The sequence below is a fragment of the Eleutherodactylus coqui genome, chromosome 11 (assembly GCF_035609145.1).
Source record: "Eleutherodactylus coqui strain aEleCoq1 chromosome 11, aEleCoq1.hap1, whole genome shotgun sequence".
Classification (NCBI taxonomy): domain Eukaryota; kingdom Metazoa; phylum Chordata; class Amphibia; order Anura; family Eleutherodactylidae; genus Eleutherodactylus; species Eleutherodactylus coqui.
Window position 1 is genome coordinate 122,393,105 of NC_089847.1, and position 19,200 is coordinate 122,412,304.

A 19,200-nucleotide genomic window follows, 5' to 3' on the forward strand; every position below is an offset into this window, starting at 1 on the left:
CTCCAGTGGGAAGTACGCCATCTGGATCCTAACCGGGGACTGCGTGGGCCTGGCTCCAAGAACGGGCTATCTGGCACCACCGTGGCTGTCATTCAGGCAGCGACAGCTGTATCTGTTCCCTGCGGCGCTAGCGGCTGACGTTAGGCACTCCGTAAGGGGGCGGGACGTCGGCTGGAGCATGCAGGGTGCGTGGCTTGGCACCAAATTGAAAATTGAAAAGCCCCTGCACTAAAAAAACGCTGCAGGCGGCTATTACAGGCGGGGGACCGATTCCTAAGGACAGGAGTCCGAATGCACTGTGCAGGATGTTGGCCAGGGAGGATCCAGATAATCTCCAGGCTGTAAGTAGTCCTGTGGGCCAACCTGTAAACACCTGCATTACACTCCCTTCACTGATGGAGTTTTCCCTTGTCATTTCAGGACAGGAATACTCCAAAACCTAAGGAGGCTAGAAGAAGGAGTAAGAAATGTCCAGTGTGCTTGGGAAAGCTGGATGATGCCTACACTAAAACACTCTGCATTACATGCTCACCAAAACTCTTCCTTTATGTCTGATATCCGGACGGTTGTCCGTGAAGAAGTACAGTCCTCCCTCTCTGAGTTTCAGCCGGAGACCTCGGGGGCCGCAAGAAGATCGGCTATAGTGGCGTCGGATTCTGACTCTGACATGGCCGAAGATTTCTCTTTGGGGGAATTAAGCGAAGTGGCGCAGGAGCAAAGGAAATACCTATTTTCCACCGCCAACATGGATCAATTGCTTAAAGCTGTCCGTAAGACTCTGCAGGCCGAAGACTAGGTACAACAATCCCGCACAGCGCAGGATGATAGGTTTGCGGGTCTTTTACCTCAACGCAAATCCGTGTTTCCCGTGAATGCTAATCTTAAACAGCTAATTCTAAATGAGTGGAAAAGTGTGGAGCAGACTACCATTTGATGACGTGCCTCACCTTAAGGATCCGATGGACAATAAGATGGATCTCGTCATGTGTAGAGCCTGGACCACGTCTAATTTGGTCATAAAAACCAACATTGCAGCCACCTCAGTAGCATGCTCCATGGCAGTTTGGCTGGATCAGCTTTCCTCTTTAATAGACCAAAAGGCCTCAAGAGAGGAAATGTCTAGCAGCATTCCCTTGCTTCAGATGGCCACGGGATTCCTGGTGGATGCTTCCATGAAGTCAGTCCACTTTGGGGCCTGCATGGCAGCTTTAGCCAATACGGCTAGAAGAGAAATTTGGGTAAAAGAGTGGTTAGGGGGCGTCACCTCTAAGAGCAAGCTGTGTGCTTTACCCTTTCGGGGGCACATTTTTGGACCAGATTTAGATCACCTTCTAGAAAGGCACCAGACAAAAGCCAAGGGCTTCCGACCAACAGGCCTCCTGAAAGACCCTTCACTCCACGTCCCTCGGTTCCGGCTTATCTAGGGAAAGGAAAGGCTGGGAGATGGTCTTATCCCAAGGGAGGAAGGGGGTAAGGTATCTACACTTCCGTGTCTGGTAGGAAGAAGATTAGTGGGGTTACACCTTGGCAGGGTGTAACAACCAACAAATGAGTTCTACACCTGGTAGTGGAAAGTTACAGGATTGAGCTAGAGTCTCGCCCTCCCGGATAGGTTCGTGTTAACCTCTATACAGTCTCCGGTTCTAGGACAAGCTCTCATTAAGGGCTCAGTCACACGGACGCCGATCCGCCTGTGTTTCTGCACAATTAGGACCGCTGCACTGCAGGTGTGGACGACTTTCCGCACCGCCGGAAGAAAGAACACATAGCCGGCAATGGAGCTGGTCATGTAGAGAGTCGTCCGCACACAATGCGGCCGTCTTATCCAGCAGAAACACAAGCGGATCAGTGCCCGTGTGATTGAGCCCTAAGCCCAATCTGTTGGACCTCAGGGCTGTCACTTCCGCTCCCATACAAGAAAGGGGGGGAAAGGATTTTACTCACCATTATTTCTAGTTCCTAAACCAGGCGGGTCACACCATACCATAATTAATCTCAAAGATTTAAAGGGGTTGTCCCGCGGCGAAAGTGAAATTTTTTTTTTTTCACTTACCCCCGCATTCTGCCCTGTTAAAAAGAAAGCATGGGTTAGTTTTTAAAAAGCACATTGCGCTTACCTGCATCAGCGTTCTGCAGCTTCTTCTTTTCTTCTTGTGAAGATGGCGCCGCTGGTCTTCTCCCACGGTGGACCGCAGGTCTTCTCCCATGGTGCACCATGGATTTTCTTCTCCTTCCTTGCGTTCCATTGCCGATTCCAGCCTCCTGATTGGCTGGAATCGGCACGTGACGGGGCGGAGCTACGATGACGACGCGGTGACCAGCTCTCCGGCACGAGCGGCCCCATTCACCAGCCAGAAGACCGGACTGTGCAAGCGCGTCTAATCGGGCGATTAGACGCTGAAATTAGACGGCACCATGGAGACGGGGACGCTAGCAACGGAACAGGTAAGTGAATAACTTCTGTATGGCTCATAATTAATGCACAATGTACATTACAAAGTGCATTAATATGGCCATACAGAAGTGTATAACCCCACTTGCTTTCGTGGGACAACCCCTTTAAGTAACTTCAAAGAATACAGGAAGTTTAAAATGAAGACAATCAGAACCCTAATCCCCCTAATTAGTCCGGATAGTGTGATTGCCATGATTGATCTTAAGGATGCGTACTATCATATCCTCAATTACATTAACTCTCAAAAGTTCCTTAGATTTGCGCTGATAATAGAGGGGACAATCCGCCCCTTTCAATTTATTTGCCTTCCCTTTGGCATTTCCTCCGCTCCTTGGGTTTTTTCCAAGGCGTTTATTGAGATGGTAGCATATTTACGTAATTTGGACGTTTATCTTCTGGTGCCGGATTCTCCGACAATTCTGAGGTCGCATTTAAGCACCACACTTAAGTTATTATGGGATCTGGGTTGGCTCATTAACAATCTGAAATCCAACATGGATCCAACCCTGGTTCCCTCTCCTGAGATCCCTCTGTCAGAGATCCCATCCACCTCCCTCCAAGACTGGATCTACTTCGTCGGGGCCCTCCTTTTTTTTTTTTTTTTTTTTTTTTAACCTAGAGATTCAGAAATTCAGGCTGACGGCCAGGATATTGAATGGGTAAAATTCTTAGGAAAGGGCCTATCCAGCAATGTGGTTTCTACCATTTGTGAACGCCTTAAACCTTCAACTAGAAAAATTTATTCAAGAGTTTGGAAGAAATTCTTTGGAATGGATGGGTCAGAATATACAGCATTTAGAACAGCCAGATTTTCTTCCGGAGGGCCTGGATAAGAGGTTGAGCCCAAGTATCCTCAAGGTCCAGGTGGCAGCCTTGGGGGCTTTCTTTGACCTCGCTCTTGCTGAACACAGATGGGTTAAAACGTTTCTTGGGGGGGGGGGGGAAGGGGTAGACTTCATCCATTTACTGGACTTACCGCTCCTCCCTGGCATTTGTCTGTAGTCCTCCAGACCTTTTGTAAACCACCATTCGAACCTCTGAGGGACTTGTCCATTGCCATGCTGACATACAAGGTGGCCCTTATTGTGGCAGTTGCGTCAGCTAGGCGGGTGGGCAAAATCCGGGCCCTATCACATAGGGCCCCATATATGACAATTCACCCGGATAAAATCGCATTTACCTTGGACCCATCCTTACAGCCTTAGGTCCTGTCAGGCTTTCATAGGGGTCAGACAATTGTTATTCCATCCTTCTGTCAGAAATTTAAAAACGAGAAGGAGCAAAAGCTCCATTATTTAGACATGAAAAGAGCAGTACTAAAGTACCTAGAGGCGACAAAAAGTTTCAGGAAGACTGACAAACTTTTCATTCGATTTCAGAGGCAGGCCAAAGGAAGGGCCGCTTCTAGAGGCGCGATCGCCCATTGGCTCAGGCGAGCCATCCAGAAGGCTTACAAGACCCAGGGCATTTCTCCCCCCCCCCCCCCCCACCTTCCCAAAGGACTGAAAGCCCACTCGTCCTGGGCGGTGGTGTATTCCTGGGCAGAAAGAGCACACACCTCCATTGAGCAGATTTGTGGTGCGGCCACGTGGGCCTCTAGTCGCACCTTCATTAAACATTATAGGCTGGACTTGAAAACTAGTCAGGATGCAACCTTCAGGAGGAAGGTGCTGCAGGCGGTAGTCCCTCCCTAAAAAGCACTTACCATGATTTGGTATTCCTCCAGCGTATGCTGTCATGATGTCGTAGGGAAAACAGGAATTTTTTTCTTACCGCTAATTCCCTTTCTTGAAGGCATCATGACAGCATGCGGGCTCTTCCCCCTCCCCCACTGACATGTTTAATTTTCACATGATGTATTGTGTATGTATATAATTTAATTGTTGGAGATTTGTGAAGTCAATAAAACACACCTGGTTAAGTATACGGTCATTGTGGTTATTTGGAACACACTGGTGTTGGTGGAGGGGGAGCTTCCTTTTATGCTCTGCCTCTTCCTGTCCCTTCAGGTCAGCAGGGGAGCGACCTCCAGCGTATGCTGTCATGATGCCTTCAAGAAAGGGAATTATCAGTAAGAAAAATTCCCGCTTTTTTTTTTTTTTTAACATTTTTTTGAAGGATAAGCGTTCCATATAAAAGGGCCTTCAGGAAAGCCTGAGTCCAATCTACTGTTCATTCCTAGCACAAACTGCACAGGGGGTCGCTTGGAAACTTAGTGACCCAGTCGAATGGGAAAGTTCACTTTTAATGATGTTGCAGTCACGCCTAACTGCGGCCAATTGAAGGGTTCCATAATGAGAGCACTAATTTGTTCTTAGACAGTGGAGCCCCCTCGCCAGGGGGTACAGGGCATCTGCGCAGGGCTTTCTCTACAGTGACATTAAAAACGTATTCAAAATGGGTGGAAATCACGTTTTGAGAATTGCAAAAATACATGATAATCGCACAAAAAATCTAACAGTTTTTTACGGACCAAATCGCAAGGTTGTATTCACATGGGTGAATGCATTGATTTGAATGGGGATATTCACATTAGCATTTCTTTTACTCTACAGACAGCCTGAGTTATCTAAAAAACGAAGCTTGTCCTGTTTTGGTCCGATTTTAAGACAAAAGTCGCCCATTCAAGTCAATGGGTGCATTTAAAGATGGATTGCACCTTTTTTTTTTTTTTTTTTTTTTTTTTTTTTTTAACGCATGTAACCATTGGAACCATAGAAAAAAATTAAGAGTTCCAGGAAGTGCGGAGCCTGTAAATTTGCGCCACCTTGCGTGTTTTTTAAGGTGCGGGAAAAACAGATGAGAATCTCACAAAAAAATCTAAGCAGGAGGAGAGCTTGGAGATCCACATACTTTGTATCCTCTTTTGCAGGCTGAGACTCTTTCCCCGATTCATTGACCCCAAAGAAGCAAATTGGATGTTTGAACAATTACAACATGAGATTCCATGGAGTCAGAAAACCAATGTAGGTCTGGGTAGGTGAAATATTGTTATATCTAACATCCACCAGCAGAGGGCAACAGAAGCCCATGCAAAACTATATCCAATATTAACCCCCACCCTGCTGCGTACATTCTATACCGGAGCCCTGGAAATGCACATCTAACCTCCGTCTCCTCTGCATTCATTGTCTCCCTGTGACAGATGGACCTTACCAGGAACCAAGACTCACTTGCTGGTTTGGGGAGGTCCCCTACACCTACTCCCGTTCGACAATGCAGCCCAATCCTCATGTGAGTGTCTAAACTTTTTTCATGTATAAATGTCAGATATTCCACTTTTTGGCAAGTGAGTGTTGATCCATAACGGTTTCGCTAAGTCAGATAACAAGCCGATTATCTATAAAATTCTTTTAGAAACCCCCACCGATCACAAGATATGGGGGTCGTTTTCTTACGTCTCATTCACTATAATGGACTCTTCTGCATTGGGAATTGGGATCAGTGTGAATTATATTGGCTGAGTCCTCAGACTTATGGCATATGCTATTGATTTTGGACTCAGAAGGGTTAATGGCTATGAAGAGATCTGACTGATTTAAGCTGGCTATCCAGGGAGGCGAAATATTTAAACGGGTTGTCTGGGCTTGTGTCGGTCATCAGTAGTTGATCGATGAGGGTCTGTCGCTCAGGACCCTCATCTATCAGCTAGCTGATAATCAGGCCCGCTGTCCTCCACAGGGAAGGAAGTTCGAGTGCTGGCTTAATTCCCATTGAAGTCAATGCAAGTGTCACGTGCACTTTCTGCCCAAGACAGGAGGTGCAGTAGCAAAGCAGGACTCTCATTGATTTCAATGGGAGTGGAGCCGGCAGCCACATTTCCTCCAGTGTCCACTGATGACCATGTGTCCTGCCTGCTGCAGTGGACAGCGGGCCAGATGATCAGCTGATGGACTGGGCCCCCGAGGCGTGGACCCCTGTCCATCAACTACTGATGACCTATACTCCGGATAGGTCATCAGTCAAAACAAACCCAGACAACCCCTTTAAATAGGTTCTTTAGGACTACAGTAATGATGGTCTATCCTCAAGCTAGGTCAACAGTGGTTGATTGACAGGAGTCCCCTGCTCGGTATCCCGGACGATCAGATGGTCCCCGGAGCTGCTGTCCGTGTGGGAGGTGCGGGTAGTGGTGGGGGCCAGAATGAAGGTTCCGCCCCCCCCCCCCCCCCCCCTGTCCATCATCCAAGCAGCCCTCTCTGAATGCTGACAGCTCACTGCTGTAATGTGGTAGTGCCATCTCTCCTAGAGATCACGTGGCTGCACGCCACTGCTGACAGTGATGCCAGGAATCAACTGGTTGGCAGGGATCCTGAATGGCGGACCCGAACTGTTGACCTATCCTGAGGATAATTGGTAAAGTCCTGGAAAACCCCTTTTAACTTGGTCCAATAGTATTGGAACCTCCACTTATGGCACTGTCACCAAGTCACATGGTATGGCCCTGTCGTTGCCTGTCACGTCATCGCAAAGGGCTGGCTGTTCGGCCCCCTGCTCTGTCTCTGCATCGGCCATAGAAGTTTTGACATCGCTGTAGCGGGTAAGTACGTCACATCAGTGGACAACCCCTTTAAAGTTACATGCCAGGATGCATACTGAGAATTACTGAACTTGCATTATTTTCCATATTGAGACCTCTCACGCCTGACGTCCTGGAGTGTCTCTCCCTGCAGTGGCATCCTCTGCTGACCATGCTGAAGGATCGGATTGAGGAGGTGACCGGCCACAGCTTCAACTCCCTGCTCTGCAACCTCTACAGACACGACAAGGACAGCATCGACTGGCACAGCGATGACGAGCCTGACTTGGGCAAGAATCCAGTCATCGCCTCTTTGAGTTTTGGGGAGACCCGCATGTTCCAGATGAGGAAGAAGCCACCACCTGTAAGTAGAAGCATGCAGGAGTACGAGCTCTGTGCCCGCTGCCTGCCAGGCTAGCTCGGGTCACCAGGTGCCATGAGGTGTAGAAAATCTGGTACCGACGAATCAGCAGATTGAGGGTGTTTTGATTGACATTTAGCTATCCATAAATATCGGATTTATTGGAGGGGGGGGGGGGCTACCAAGAAAAGAAGGTGATTGGTCCACTGCTTCTGGCAGAAAGTTGGCCATAGTTGTGCAACTAATCTCCATTGTAGCGATTGGTGGATACCGAAACAACCGATGATGCTACCTCAGCTGATGCCGTGTTTAAAAGGGACCTGTTATCATCCCATGATCAATTTGTGGTTTTTATTTATTTTTTGTTTCGCTTTTCTGCTCCTTATTTCCAGTATATAGGATATGTCCACATAAGATATACTGCAGATAATGCGCAGCAGACCTACGTCACTAGGTGGCAGTATTACACAACTATATACTGCTTAGCAGGAGAGCCGTGTATACCTGGTGAATGAGTGCTGTTACAAATATTGTCATCACAAACTTCTGACAGTGATCGGATTTTAACCCTTTAATGACGGCAGGTTTTGTTGTGCAGGACAATACGAATACGTTGATACTAAATGTACAGCGTTCTTCTATTTGTCATCATTTTAACCCCTTAACCCCTTGAGTGGCACGCCCGGAAATTTTCCGGGACGAGCTCCACTGCTCATAGTGACATAGCCCGGAAGATTTCCGGGCTATGTATCACTATGGGAGCTGCAGAACACAATGCCACAAGCTGTGACAGTGTGCTCTGCCTGCACAGACCCACACAGAGCAGTGCAAGGGCTTTGAAAAACCAGCAGAAGATATTGCCGGCATATCGGCAATCTCCTGCTTTGTTTACAGGTTGCCATAGAGACCATTGGCTTGTCAGAAGCAAGCCGATGGTCTCTGTGACAGGGAGAGCTTGGTGCTTGGCTATCAGAGGACAGCTAGGTACCAGCTCTTACACCAGAGATCAGAGAAAACCTCCGATCTCTGCTGTGTTAACCCTTTACATGCTGCAGTCTATGTGACTGCAGCATGTAAAGGGCTGTCACTGCAGCATGTAAAGGGCTGTCACCATCAGACCCCCGGAATGTGATCAGAGGGTCCTGATGGGTCCCTGTGGAAGTCCCCTAAAGGGACAAAAAAAAAAAAAAAAAAGTTTAAAAATTATAAAAACACTTGTCTCCCTTTACTTTGTAAAAAATCAAAAATACAATCACACATGGTATCCATGCGTCGTAATGACCCAGAGAAGGAAGTTAATACATTATTTAACCCCTAATGACATGGCCCCTTTTTTTCTTTTTTCCCCATTTCTTTTTTTTCCTCCCTCCTGTTTTAAAAAATCACAACTTGTCCCGCAAAAAACATATGGCCATGTCAATGGAAAAATGAAAAAGTTATGGCTCTTGAGACGCAACTGCAAAATTAGTTGAAATTCAATGATTAGACCATTTTAAAAAACCTGCCCTGGTGGGCACGACAGGGTGGTAGGAAACCCGCCACTCAAGGGGTTAAGGACACGGCCTATTTTGGCGTTGAGGACCAAACGATTTTTGGTATTTTTTTTCATCTCCATTTTTCAAAAGCCATAACTTTTTTATTTTTCCATCAACGTGGCCGTAATAGGTCAAAATTTTATGGACTGGCGATACAAAGTGTTCTTTTTTTCTTTTTTCCCCATTTTTCATATAAAAAAAAAAAATGTTTTCTTCTGAACTTTGAATATTCCCATTGATTTCAGTGAGAATGAAGCTGGCTAGGGCACTTCCACTACTGTTCCGTATGTCGCACGTCAGGATAGGTCATCATCAACCACAGCATCCAAGTAGTTAACTAGCTTTGATCAATTGTGGCTGTTGCAGGCAGCTGGCTCCCAAGCCTGTGACTACTATACATTTACGGCGGGGGGTTGTTAGCAGGTTTAACTTGGGCTAGGTACAAACTAGAGAGATTTGGAAGTGGTCGGAATGGAAATGAAGCTTTCTCTGTGTGATTGTAACATTGATATAAGAGAATACAATATCGGAGCAAAAGGAGAATTTATCTCTGCCCCATAGAAACGGATGGCGTGGCAGCACTCCATTCATTTCTATGGTGCTGTCAGAAATAGTCGAGTGCTGTTCTCGACTATGTATCTGCGCCATTGTGTGGAATGGAGCTGCTGCCGCATATGTGCGGCCAGTGGATTCATTCCCCACTACAGAAATGGAAGCCTGGGACATGGGACTCCCACCAATTCCTAGAATGGGAGACCCCCTAACAGTCAGACTCCCACCGATCTAACAGTTTTCACCCATGCCCCTTTAAGTGCCTGACCATTCTCCTGTGTTAAAGGGCACTTAGGATGCTTTTTGTGTGGCCTTTTTAATTAGTAAAAGTTGAATTGTAAAATGTCATAATTGGCAAAGAAGGCTCCTTTCCAGCTTCTAGCAGTTTGATTAGCAGAACCGGTTCATTGTACAAGTAGCCGCAGCAGCTTCTTTTGAGGAACTTTCGTGTAAACCCCTTTATCCATCTAACGAGATGGTGTTATATAACGACCTCGGTGACGCACAGAACTGAGTATCGCTGAACCTTCTGGATACACAATAACACCTTGGTACTACTGCCCCCATCATCCACCTCTTCATGATTACCTCCCTGCTTGGTTACAGCCATTCATTATGTAACAAGACCAGTTCTGAATGTTCTTACATAACTGCTACACTTCTCACTGCATTAAAATCGAGTTAATTAGTTGTGTTATTCAGCATTAGATTGTGGGAAGTGATGTCATCCGCGTCTCCCCCGCAGGATGTCAGCGCAGCGCGGTAACGTGAATGTCAGCGTATGAATGGGGCACCGGGGGAGGCATCAGCGGAGATGTCACCATTCATGTTCCCATTTACAATCTGTGCAGAAGTTCCAGCCGCCTCCTACACACAGCAGGGGATGACGTGCCGGGAGCGTTCCCAGTATTATGTGCTGTGATAGAGGTGCGAGACGGATCCTCTCTGGTATACGTGATAGTACATGGCTCAGGAGATGGATTACATAGATATGAATAGTTACTGCTCCACACTTCATATATCTCAGGTATTTGGCTCCATTACACAGGTAATGTGACACTGACTGTACATTCTGTTTTATCCCATCTTACTGCACATATGGACGCAGTCTTTTACTCTCTGCTATCAGACATTTAACTCTAGGGGGAGACTAACAAACTTTTTATTTACTGTAATACCCATCAAGTTCCTCTTCCATAATCATTACTTTATCGCCATATCTCTAGTGCCGACTAACTGCAAAAAGGAGTTTGTCAATGAAGCTTAAAGGGGTTCTCAGGGATTTTTAACTATTGATGACTTGGATAGGTCATCAATAGTTGATTAGACGGAGGTACCCCACGCAGGATATCTGCCCTTCAGCCGATTCCCTAGAGTCAGGATGGACAGCACTGGAAGCAGATGGCATCGTCAATTCTGCAGCAGCTCAGCTACAGTCCTGCCTGCATTACTAGACGTCTGTGAGCTGCCCCTTACTTAATATTGGGGGTCTCAGTGCCCAGACCTCCACCGAATTAAACACTGACTTGTCACTATGACATATTAAAAGTTTTCTAAGAGTGCGGTAATCTTTCAGTAATGAAAAGTCCTGAAACTTTCTAATCTTGTATTCCTTTCCGGTCTGATTTTTAAGATCCATGCTTGCTGTTATTGAATGGAAACGAGCACAGGACTCATTATAACATCAGTGCAGTATAAAAGTATCAGTCAATTGTAGCAAATACTCAGCTGTAAATAGTAGTAGATCTGTTAAAGGGTTTTCAGCCCCTGGATGCAAGCATTGTTTTCATTCAGCAGTGGAGATGTTGAAAATGATGAATAATTGAAGCAGAACGATTCCGTCATTACTATTCCCTTATTATCCAGGAGGAGCACGGAGATTACACGTATGCAGAACGTGTGCATGTACCACTGGACCATGGAAGCCTCCTGCTTATGGAGGGAGCAACGCAAGAAGACTGGCAGGTGAGGAAGCACTGAGGTAACACTTGCGTTAAGCGGATGGACCGCGTCTGCCATAACTCCTGCACATCAGCTTTTGCTTTGGCTGGTTAGGGTTAATGGGGAATCGGGAAAGGGATTATTGGGATGAATGAACATTTTAAGGGTTGTATGCAGAGTCCAGAACAGTCAAAAGCTGAAGCCATTTTAGGGGAGCCCCACCTTCATCATGTCCATACCAATTTCCGAACTGTATATCCAGTTGCATTTTGGAAACTGTCATCATGTTGCTGTTAATAGATCTTTCATGGTTTAATTCTAAAGTCCCTTTTAGACCCAATGATTCTCAGTTGGGTCTAATTCCTCTGATACTATTGTTTCAGGTGGTATCCTGCTCGGAGAACACAGCAGGAGTATGCAGAAGACAGGGCTACAGCTGTGTTCTGCATACCCTGCTCAAAGCGCTCAGCTGTAGACCAGCTGAGCGCTCCGAGAAGGCAACGGCTGTATGCAGAAGATGGCGGTCCCGCTTGTCTTCTGCATACAGAGGAGTCTTCATTTACACACTTATGCAAAGTAAACTCTCAAAACTGTCACTCAAACTGCTTTTTGAGCGATCATCTTGCCGTGTAAATGCACACAGCGATTATCACTCAAAAGATATCTTTTGAGCGATAATCGTTGTCTAAATGGGCCTTTGGAACATATAATTGTATGCATACACTGACATGCCAAAAGTGTTGGGATAGCAGTATGTAAATTGATGATGAAGTGGTGTTCTCTCTGGTGATGTCCTGGGAACCACCTCACCTGTCTGAGGTGTTAACCATGTAAGAAGAGAAGTTGAATACTGGTCAGCGTGCTCATGGGAAGGCAACATGAATTATCAGAGTTCAAACAAGGCGTGATGGTGGGCGCCAAATGGATAGGACATTCTATTTCCAGAGTTGCGGGGACATTTTAACATTCCTCGATCCACAGTGTTACGTGTGTATCGGGAATGCAATATAGAAGACATTACCACCCACAGTGGACAGCTCAGTGGCCGCCCACGGGTGTCTAATGATGGCTACCAGTGGTGTCTGGCTAAGCTTGTCCCTGGGAATAGACAAGCAACTTAAGCAGAAATCGCATACAATGTAGGAGACCCCACACACGTATCCTGCAGGTCCACACAGCGTTCTGTAGCTTTCATGGGACATGGGGGCAGAAGACCACCGGAGACCTCTGTTATCTCCGGACACAGCGCCCCACCTGGGCTTGTGAGGTTACTAACCGGATCCTAGAGGACTGGCAATATGTGGCGTGGTCCTATGAGTCACGGTACTAATTGTTTCAGGTTTGCGTGTGGCGTAGACCCCATGAAGCAATGAATGGCAGTGGTCAACAAGGCTCTGTGCAGACTGGTGGTGATACCATACTGGTGTGAACGGTCTTCGCATGACGTGTTGGGTCCACTGATCCACCTAATATGTCATTGACCAGCGCCTGCTATGCTTCACTGCTTGGTGGCCATTTGCCTGGCTAGAAGGGGTCCTATATGTTGTTCCTGCCCTATGACTTTTGGCATATCAGACTATCCTAGCAATATGCTGCAAATGAGCATAGGGCTCCAACTGTTGGAACCTCCACAATTGCTAAAATACGGGGACCATGGCAAGGGCTTGGTGAGGTTGAAGGAAAACCCTGGGCATAAAGCGTGGTGTGAGCTCTATCCCATCTCTGGCATGGAGGCCTTGTATGGGCGAGGTGTCCAGGGCAGTCTGTGGCTCCATGCAGGTGGGGGCTAAAATGATCCAGGTGGCTACAAGCTGAATGGTGGGACGCCTTTTCGTTGAGGTTCCTTTGAGCTTCGGCTTCTCTTGCCTTACTTGCACTCCATGAAGCACAGCGGCTCCTTTATTTGTTTCCTTGCATGACTCCATAATACAAGCTATCCATAGAATAAAAAATGACCTCATAAAATCAGTCAGCAGCAGCTAACCTGCTTGTTGATGGTTTCCTGCTAGTAGTGGAATTTTGTTTTTCCTCCCAGGCTTTACTTAGTTAATACTTCACAGGACATATTATTAGGAAATAGAATGTATGACTTGTACAGGAAGTCTGATCCTTTACAGTCAGAAATGACAGTTTGTAGGTCCTCGGAACAGGTTAATGCCTCGCAGCACACCAGGGAGACCTAAACTATGCGATTGTGAAATTCAGAAACTTGGGTCTGCACAGCCTGATGCACATCAGGCCTTTAGCTTATAGTGGTAGTACTTGCAGGAAACTACAAATCCCAGCATGCCCTGCCAGCCATAGGTTGCAGAAGTCCTGTGTTCTAGTGTCTGTTGCATCTGGGTCACGCGGTATGCCGCTGGATATTCACTGTAATCCTACTTCCCATACTTCTTCATTGCAGCACCGTGTGCCAAAAGAATATCATGACCGGCGGCCCCGGATTAACCTTACGTTCCGGACTATGTTCCCAGGAGGGAAGCCGTAAGAAGCCCCCTGCAGGGTATTCCATGGACCGCTCCAACGATTTTGGGATCTGTTTTCCCCAGCGTTACTGAAATAAACCAAGCTGCTGCGTTCTCTGGCTGGAGGAGTCTACTGAACTAGATTAATTTTTTCTTATTTTGTTGTACTTAATGGTAGTAATTAAGGAGGAAATGCTTAGTTATGTTTATGATTTACTGTATATACATACACACTGCAGAGCTGCACTCACTATTCTGCTGATGCAGTCACTGTGTACGTGCAGTGGAAACTAAAAGTCTACACACCTGTTAAATCTGAAAGGATTCATCTTAGGCCGAATGAACACGACCGGGTCTGATTCCGACTGCGAAAACTGGCAGAGAAACCAGACCCTGTGCCCCGGCATTGACTCCCCGCAATGACGTGGATCCGATGCAACTCGCCATGGGACAGACAACTTACATTGACTGCAATGGAAGCTGTCCGTGCGAGGCTTGCACTAGAATGGGACACGCTGCGATTTTTACCCCGCGAGTGGAAAATCACAGTTGATTTTCGTGGGCGTGGAAAAGCATTTTCCATAGCATGCCCTATGGGGAGTATGTGCTGCAGGGTCCGGAGGAGAACGCTCGCTCCAGATCCCACAGCGCAAGTACCTTTGTTGGTTTATTTCCATCTTCAGTGTGACCCGTTATCTGTACAGTTTTATGTTGAAAAACCAACTCAAATCTTTTAGGGTGGAAAAATAAAAAAAAAACACTAAAATAATGTGGTTGCATAAGTGTGAACACCTGATCAGGCAGCCGGGACCACCAGATTTGTGCTTGAAGAAGGAGCTCTGAAACACGTTGCGCTCCGTTGCCCTCCTCCTTTACCATTGACTGTGTTTAGGTATGGCGGTTTGTTTACCAATAAATTGTTTGATGTTGAAACCTCCCAGAACCCTTTCTGGCTCCTTACGTACCTGGATGTGGAGGAGTCCTGTGTGTCCATAGGGCTCCTCGATGAAGGGAGTTACAGTATTTCCAGCAATACCTTGTTTACTGTGTTCTTGACCAAGTTCGTTCCACCTGTGGCCTCTCTCCAGACGCTCTCCCTAAGGATTAGGGATTCTGCTCTTCTGGATATATTTCAAAGCCCCACCGGACTGATGGTGTTGGACTCCTGTCTTCAGACAGGTGCTTCACACCAGGTAAGTCCCACCATTCGCATCTCTGCACACTTGCGTAATATTCATTAGTCACCTTCCCGAAGGAATCCTTCAGATTGGAGCGCTAGTCTGCTGATTTTTATTTATTTTTTCCCATCTATTATTTACCGTGATTCTGATTTATCACAGCCTGTATTATACTCCAGAGCTGCGCTCACTATTTTTCAGCGTCAGTGATATAATTTCCCAGCATTTACTGCTTATTCAACTTGCTCTGGTGATTTCTATTCTGGGAAGTCTCATCTTTACATTGGGCATAGTGCAGTCATCAAAAACTTAGTATTTCGCCCACTCCCCCTTCCCGCATAAATCTTTTAGGAGGTTCTGGACAACAAACTTGTTGACTGTTTCCATTATTAACAAGTCATTGTATTGGCAAGTATGTAATAATGTTTACTACGTATGAGGTCGGATTCACATGCACTTTTGCATCCATTATACGGACAAGTGTCCCAGCCAAACTGCGGGTCTATTTGACCTGGATACACATCATTGTAGATCTCTATGATGTTTTGAGTTTGGGGCAGTAGACCTCCAGCTGGGCGGGGACACTAGTATGGAATATGGGCGCAAAAATGTGCCCGTAGTTCACTCATGTGTGAGCAGCGAAAAAAGTTTCTCCACCTCAATTTATGTAAAAAGCTGATTAAGGGTGCGTTGACACGTAGTGGAATTGGTGCAGATTTTCCATATCACCTGATCAGTAGCAGGTGAAGGTGGGCGCTGTGCTCTTGGTGCTGGCAGTGAGTGCTTAGTATTCAGAGTGTGTTATGTGCAGGCAGTGAGTGGGCATTTGTAGGTGTTTTTACGTGCTCCTCGTAGAATGCTAGAGTTGGAAGGGACCTCCCAGGGTCATCGGGTCCAACCCCCTGCTCAGTGCAGGATCACTAAATCATCCCAGACAGATGTCTATCCAGCCTCTGAAGACTTTCATTGAAGGAGAACTCGCCACTTCCTGTGGCAACCTGGTCCACTCATTGATCACCCTCACTGTCTAACATCTAATCTGTGTCTTCTCCCTTTCAGTTTCATCCCATTGCTTCTAGTCTTTCCTTGTGCAAATGAGAATAGGGCTGATCCCTCTGCACTGTGACAGTCCTTCAGATACTTGTAGACCGCTATTAAGTCTCCTCTCAGCCTTCTCTTCTACAAGCTAAACATTCCCAGATCCTTTAACCGTTCCTCATAGGACATGATTTGCAGACCGCCCACCATCCTGGTAACTCTTCTCTGAACTTGCTCCACTTTCTCTGTCTTTTTTTGAATTGTAGTACCCAGAACTGGACACAGTATTCCAGATGAGGTCTGACTAAAGAAGAGTAGAGGGGGATAATTACCTCACATAATCTAGACTCTATGCTTCTCTTAATACATCCCAGAATTGTGTTTTGCCTTTTTTGCTGCTGCATCACATTGTTGACTCATGTTCAGTCTATGATCTATTAGTATACCCAAGTCTTTTTCACATGTGCTGCTGCTTAGCTCAATTCCTCCCATTCTGTATGTGCTTTTTTTCATTTTTCTTGCCCAGATGTAGGACTTTGCATTTCTCCTTGTTAAATACCATTCTGTTAGTCGCCGCCCGCTGTGCAAGCTTGTCTAGATCTTTTTGAATCCTCTCTCTCTTCCTTAGGTCCTAGCGCTAGCTGAAAAGGTGAAATCGGCTGCAGTTCCGCAGCTGAATTAGAGTCCAAGTCTGCACCAATTCCTCTACGCGTGAAAGCACCCTTATAATGCAGCCAGAGATGAAGATGATCATCCTATGCTAATCTACTCAGTTTTGAGCTAAACAGTTGAGACAGTCTGGTTGCTATGGATTTAATGCCTAGCAACTACAAACTCTTATATGTGGTTGTCGGGCACATTCATAGCAACCAAACCCAGATTACTCCTGTTCCAAATGGCTCTGAGCTGATAGGAAAGTTTTGCCGTATTCAACTCTCACAAAGTTCAATGTTAATGAACTTCCATCTTGCCATCTTATAATAGTGCTGGAGCGTTATGAGCCACTGCTCTTATATCCGTCACATATATGCATGTAAATGTCTCTGGAGGTTCTCAACAATGGAGCTACGTGACATAAAGTAATGATTCTGTCCTTCCTGTTACTCATCCCATAGAAGAGCACTACAGCCAGCTTCTTCTGTGGGCCGAAATGACGCATAACAGAGAGTAATAGATTGTACTCCCTTGTCAAGTAAATGGTGATATAAACTACTTGGGCTACTGTTCCTTTAAGTGAATTGTGAGTCAGCAGATCCTAGAGCGGCCTGCACCCCCTGATCTAATAATGCAGTTTATCATGGCCGATATTCTGCAGAACATCGCACCTGCCGGCTGCAGCTCCCAGCAGAGACGTCCTCTGTGTGTTCAGTGCTTATCGTTACATAACCTGTTACTTCCGGTCCAATCTTCCCTTAATCTGATTTCCATGGCTATGCCTGTCCCACCCCCACATATACACTTATTACGTGGCCATCGCTATGTGGGTGCAGGCGAGGGATAATGATGAGACATCCATAGCAACCGGTCTGCCGCCGTTAGCTGAGCATAAGCTGACATTATGCTGGGCAGCTGGTGAAGCAGAACGGGAAGTGGGGGGGGGGGCTCTGATTTGGCTAGAAATATGGGAAAAAGACTTAACAAAAACAAAAAACGTGACTTCAGCTGCTGACTAGCTGACGGCAAGCAGAGAACTCGAAAGTCATAAGAAATTGAATTGTGAAGTCGATTAGAAAGTTCCAGAATTCTTCAGTAAAGCAACCCTCCAGTTTTGGGAGAAAATTCTTTCCGCGAAAGGGGGGCATATTATATTTAGTTGTTCTTCTCTGCCGACCCTACGATGTTCTGGGCCTTGCTACCAGTCATCCAGGATGGCAGATGCGATCTTCACACTACCTAATCGCCCGATGCGTTGATAGTGTTAGACTACCGGTGCCCTATACCTGCTCTCTGATTGGCCAGAGCTGCTCATGTGATCCATCGGAGAGCAGTACACAGTCGGTGCTAGGTAGGTAGATAGAAAATTGCTGCAGACACAATAGACAACCAAAAGCAAGACCCCCCCCAAAACCGATGGATGGGAGGGGGAGCAGAGAACAACAACTGCAGGTTATATACTCTCCTTATCCTCCAGTCCTGGGATTGAATTTTGTCCCAAAAGCAGGAGGTCATTTTAAGAAAGAATTAAAGTTTTTTTTTTTTTGTTTTTCAGGCCTAAGCTATTGATGACTTATCCTTAAAGGGGTTATGCAGGAATGGTGTAAAATGACAATTCTCAGTGCAACAAGTGGAAACCGGTATTAGGATGAGAGAATTCATATGTGGACCACGGGAGGAAAGGGGACAGGGCCTAACAGTACAGTAGTAGGAGAATTAATATGCAGACTGAAAGGAGGTAAGGGCGGAGCCTATCACTTCATGTTCAGAATAATGAAGCCGTAGGCTCTGCCATGGCCATGCCCCTCTGGTCCACACATGTCCTGTCCTAGGTGGGATTGCGATTGGCTGTACTGACAGTAGCAATTTTATACTATTCTTGGACAATCCCTTTAAGGTAGGTCATCATCAATATCAGACTGGTGGGAAGCTGACTCCTGGCACTGCTGCCAGTCAGCTGTTTGAAAGAGCTATGGTGCTCGGGCAACAGTTGCAGCCTCTTCCTCAGTGCCATCACCCCCACTGCACTCACCCAAGTCCTTGGACCACTTCAAGCCAATGCTCCATGGTGCTGCCAGGAGTCAGATCTGATCTGATAATGATGACTTTACCTGAGTTTTATCTAAAACCAGAAATCACAACTCCATATTCTTACACTTCCCACCACAAGCTGGATCCAATGGGTCATGATGACCTACTGACCAGCGCTGATTGTCCTTACTTGGGCGTGATGAAACCAATCAGTACCTACTTTCAGAGTTTGCACGGCTTTACTACTGCAAGGTACAACTCAGGCTCTGTTCATACCCGTGTTTGATGCTCCGTTCAAAGCATCCCAAGCAGATCCGTCCCGGACAAAATAGCACAGCATGCTTCAATCCTTTGTCCAGGAAAATACTGGACAGATTGACAGAAGCCAGATGGACCCTAGTGCAGTCAGGGAGAACCATCTGCTACCGATCGGTTCTGGCATAGGACGGATACGTTCCTGGCACGCATTGT

At 46.5% G+C, this 19,200-nt stretch overlaps 1 protein-coding gene across 1 annotated transcript in view; it reads left to right on the plus strand.

Moving 5' to 3' along the window:
- The window catches only part of ALKBH3 (alkB homolog 3, alpha-ketoglutarate dependent dioxygenase), a 29,636-nt gene extending 13,295 nt beyond the window's left edge, over window positions 1–16,341 (plus strand). The window contains exons 6-10 of the mRNA XM_066583463.1: window positions 5,328–5,431; window positions 5,601–5,689; window positions 7,129–7,338; window positions 11,289–11,387; window positions 13,768–16,341. Of these exons, the coding sequence (XP_066439560.1) occupies window positions 5,328–5,431; window positions 5,601–5,689; window positions 7,129–7,338; window positions 11,289–11,387; window positions 13,768–13,851 (586 nt within the window). The 3' untranslated portion in view covers window positions 13,852–16,341. The remainder of the gene's footprint in view (window positions 1–5,327; window positions 5,432–5,600; window positions 5,690–7,128; window positions 7,339–11,288; window positions 11,388–13,767) is intronic.
- The last annotated feature ends 2,859 nt before the right edge of the window (window positions 16,342–19,200 follow it).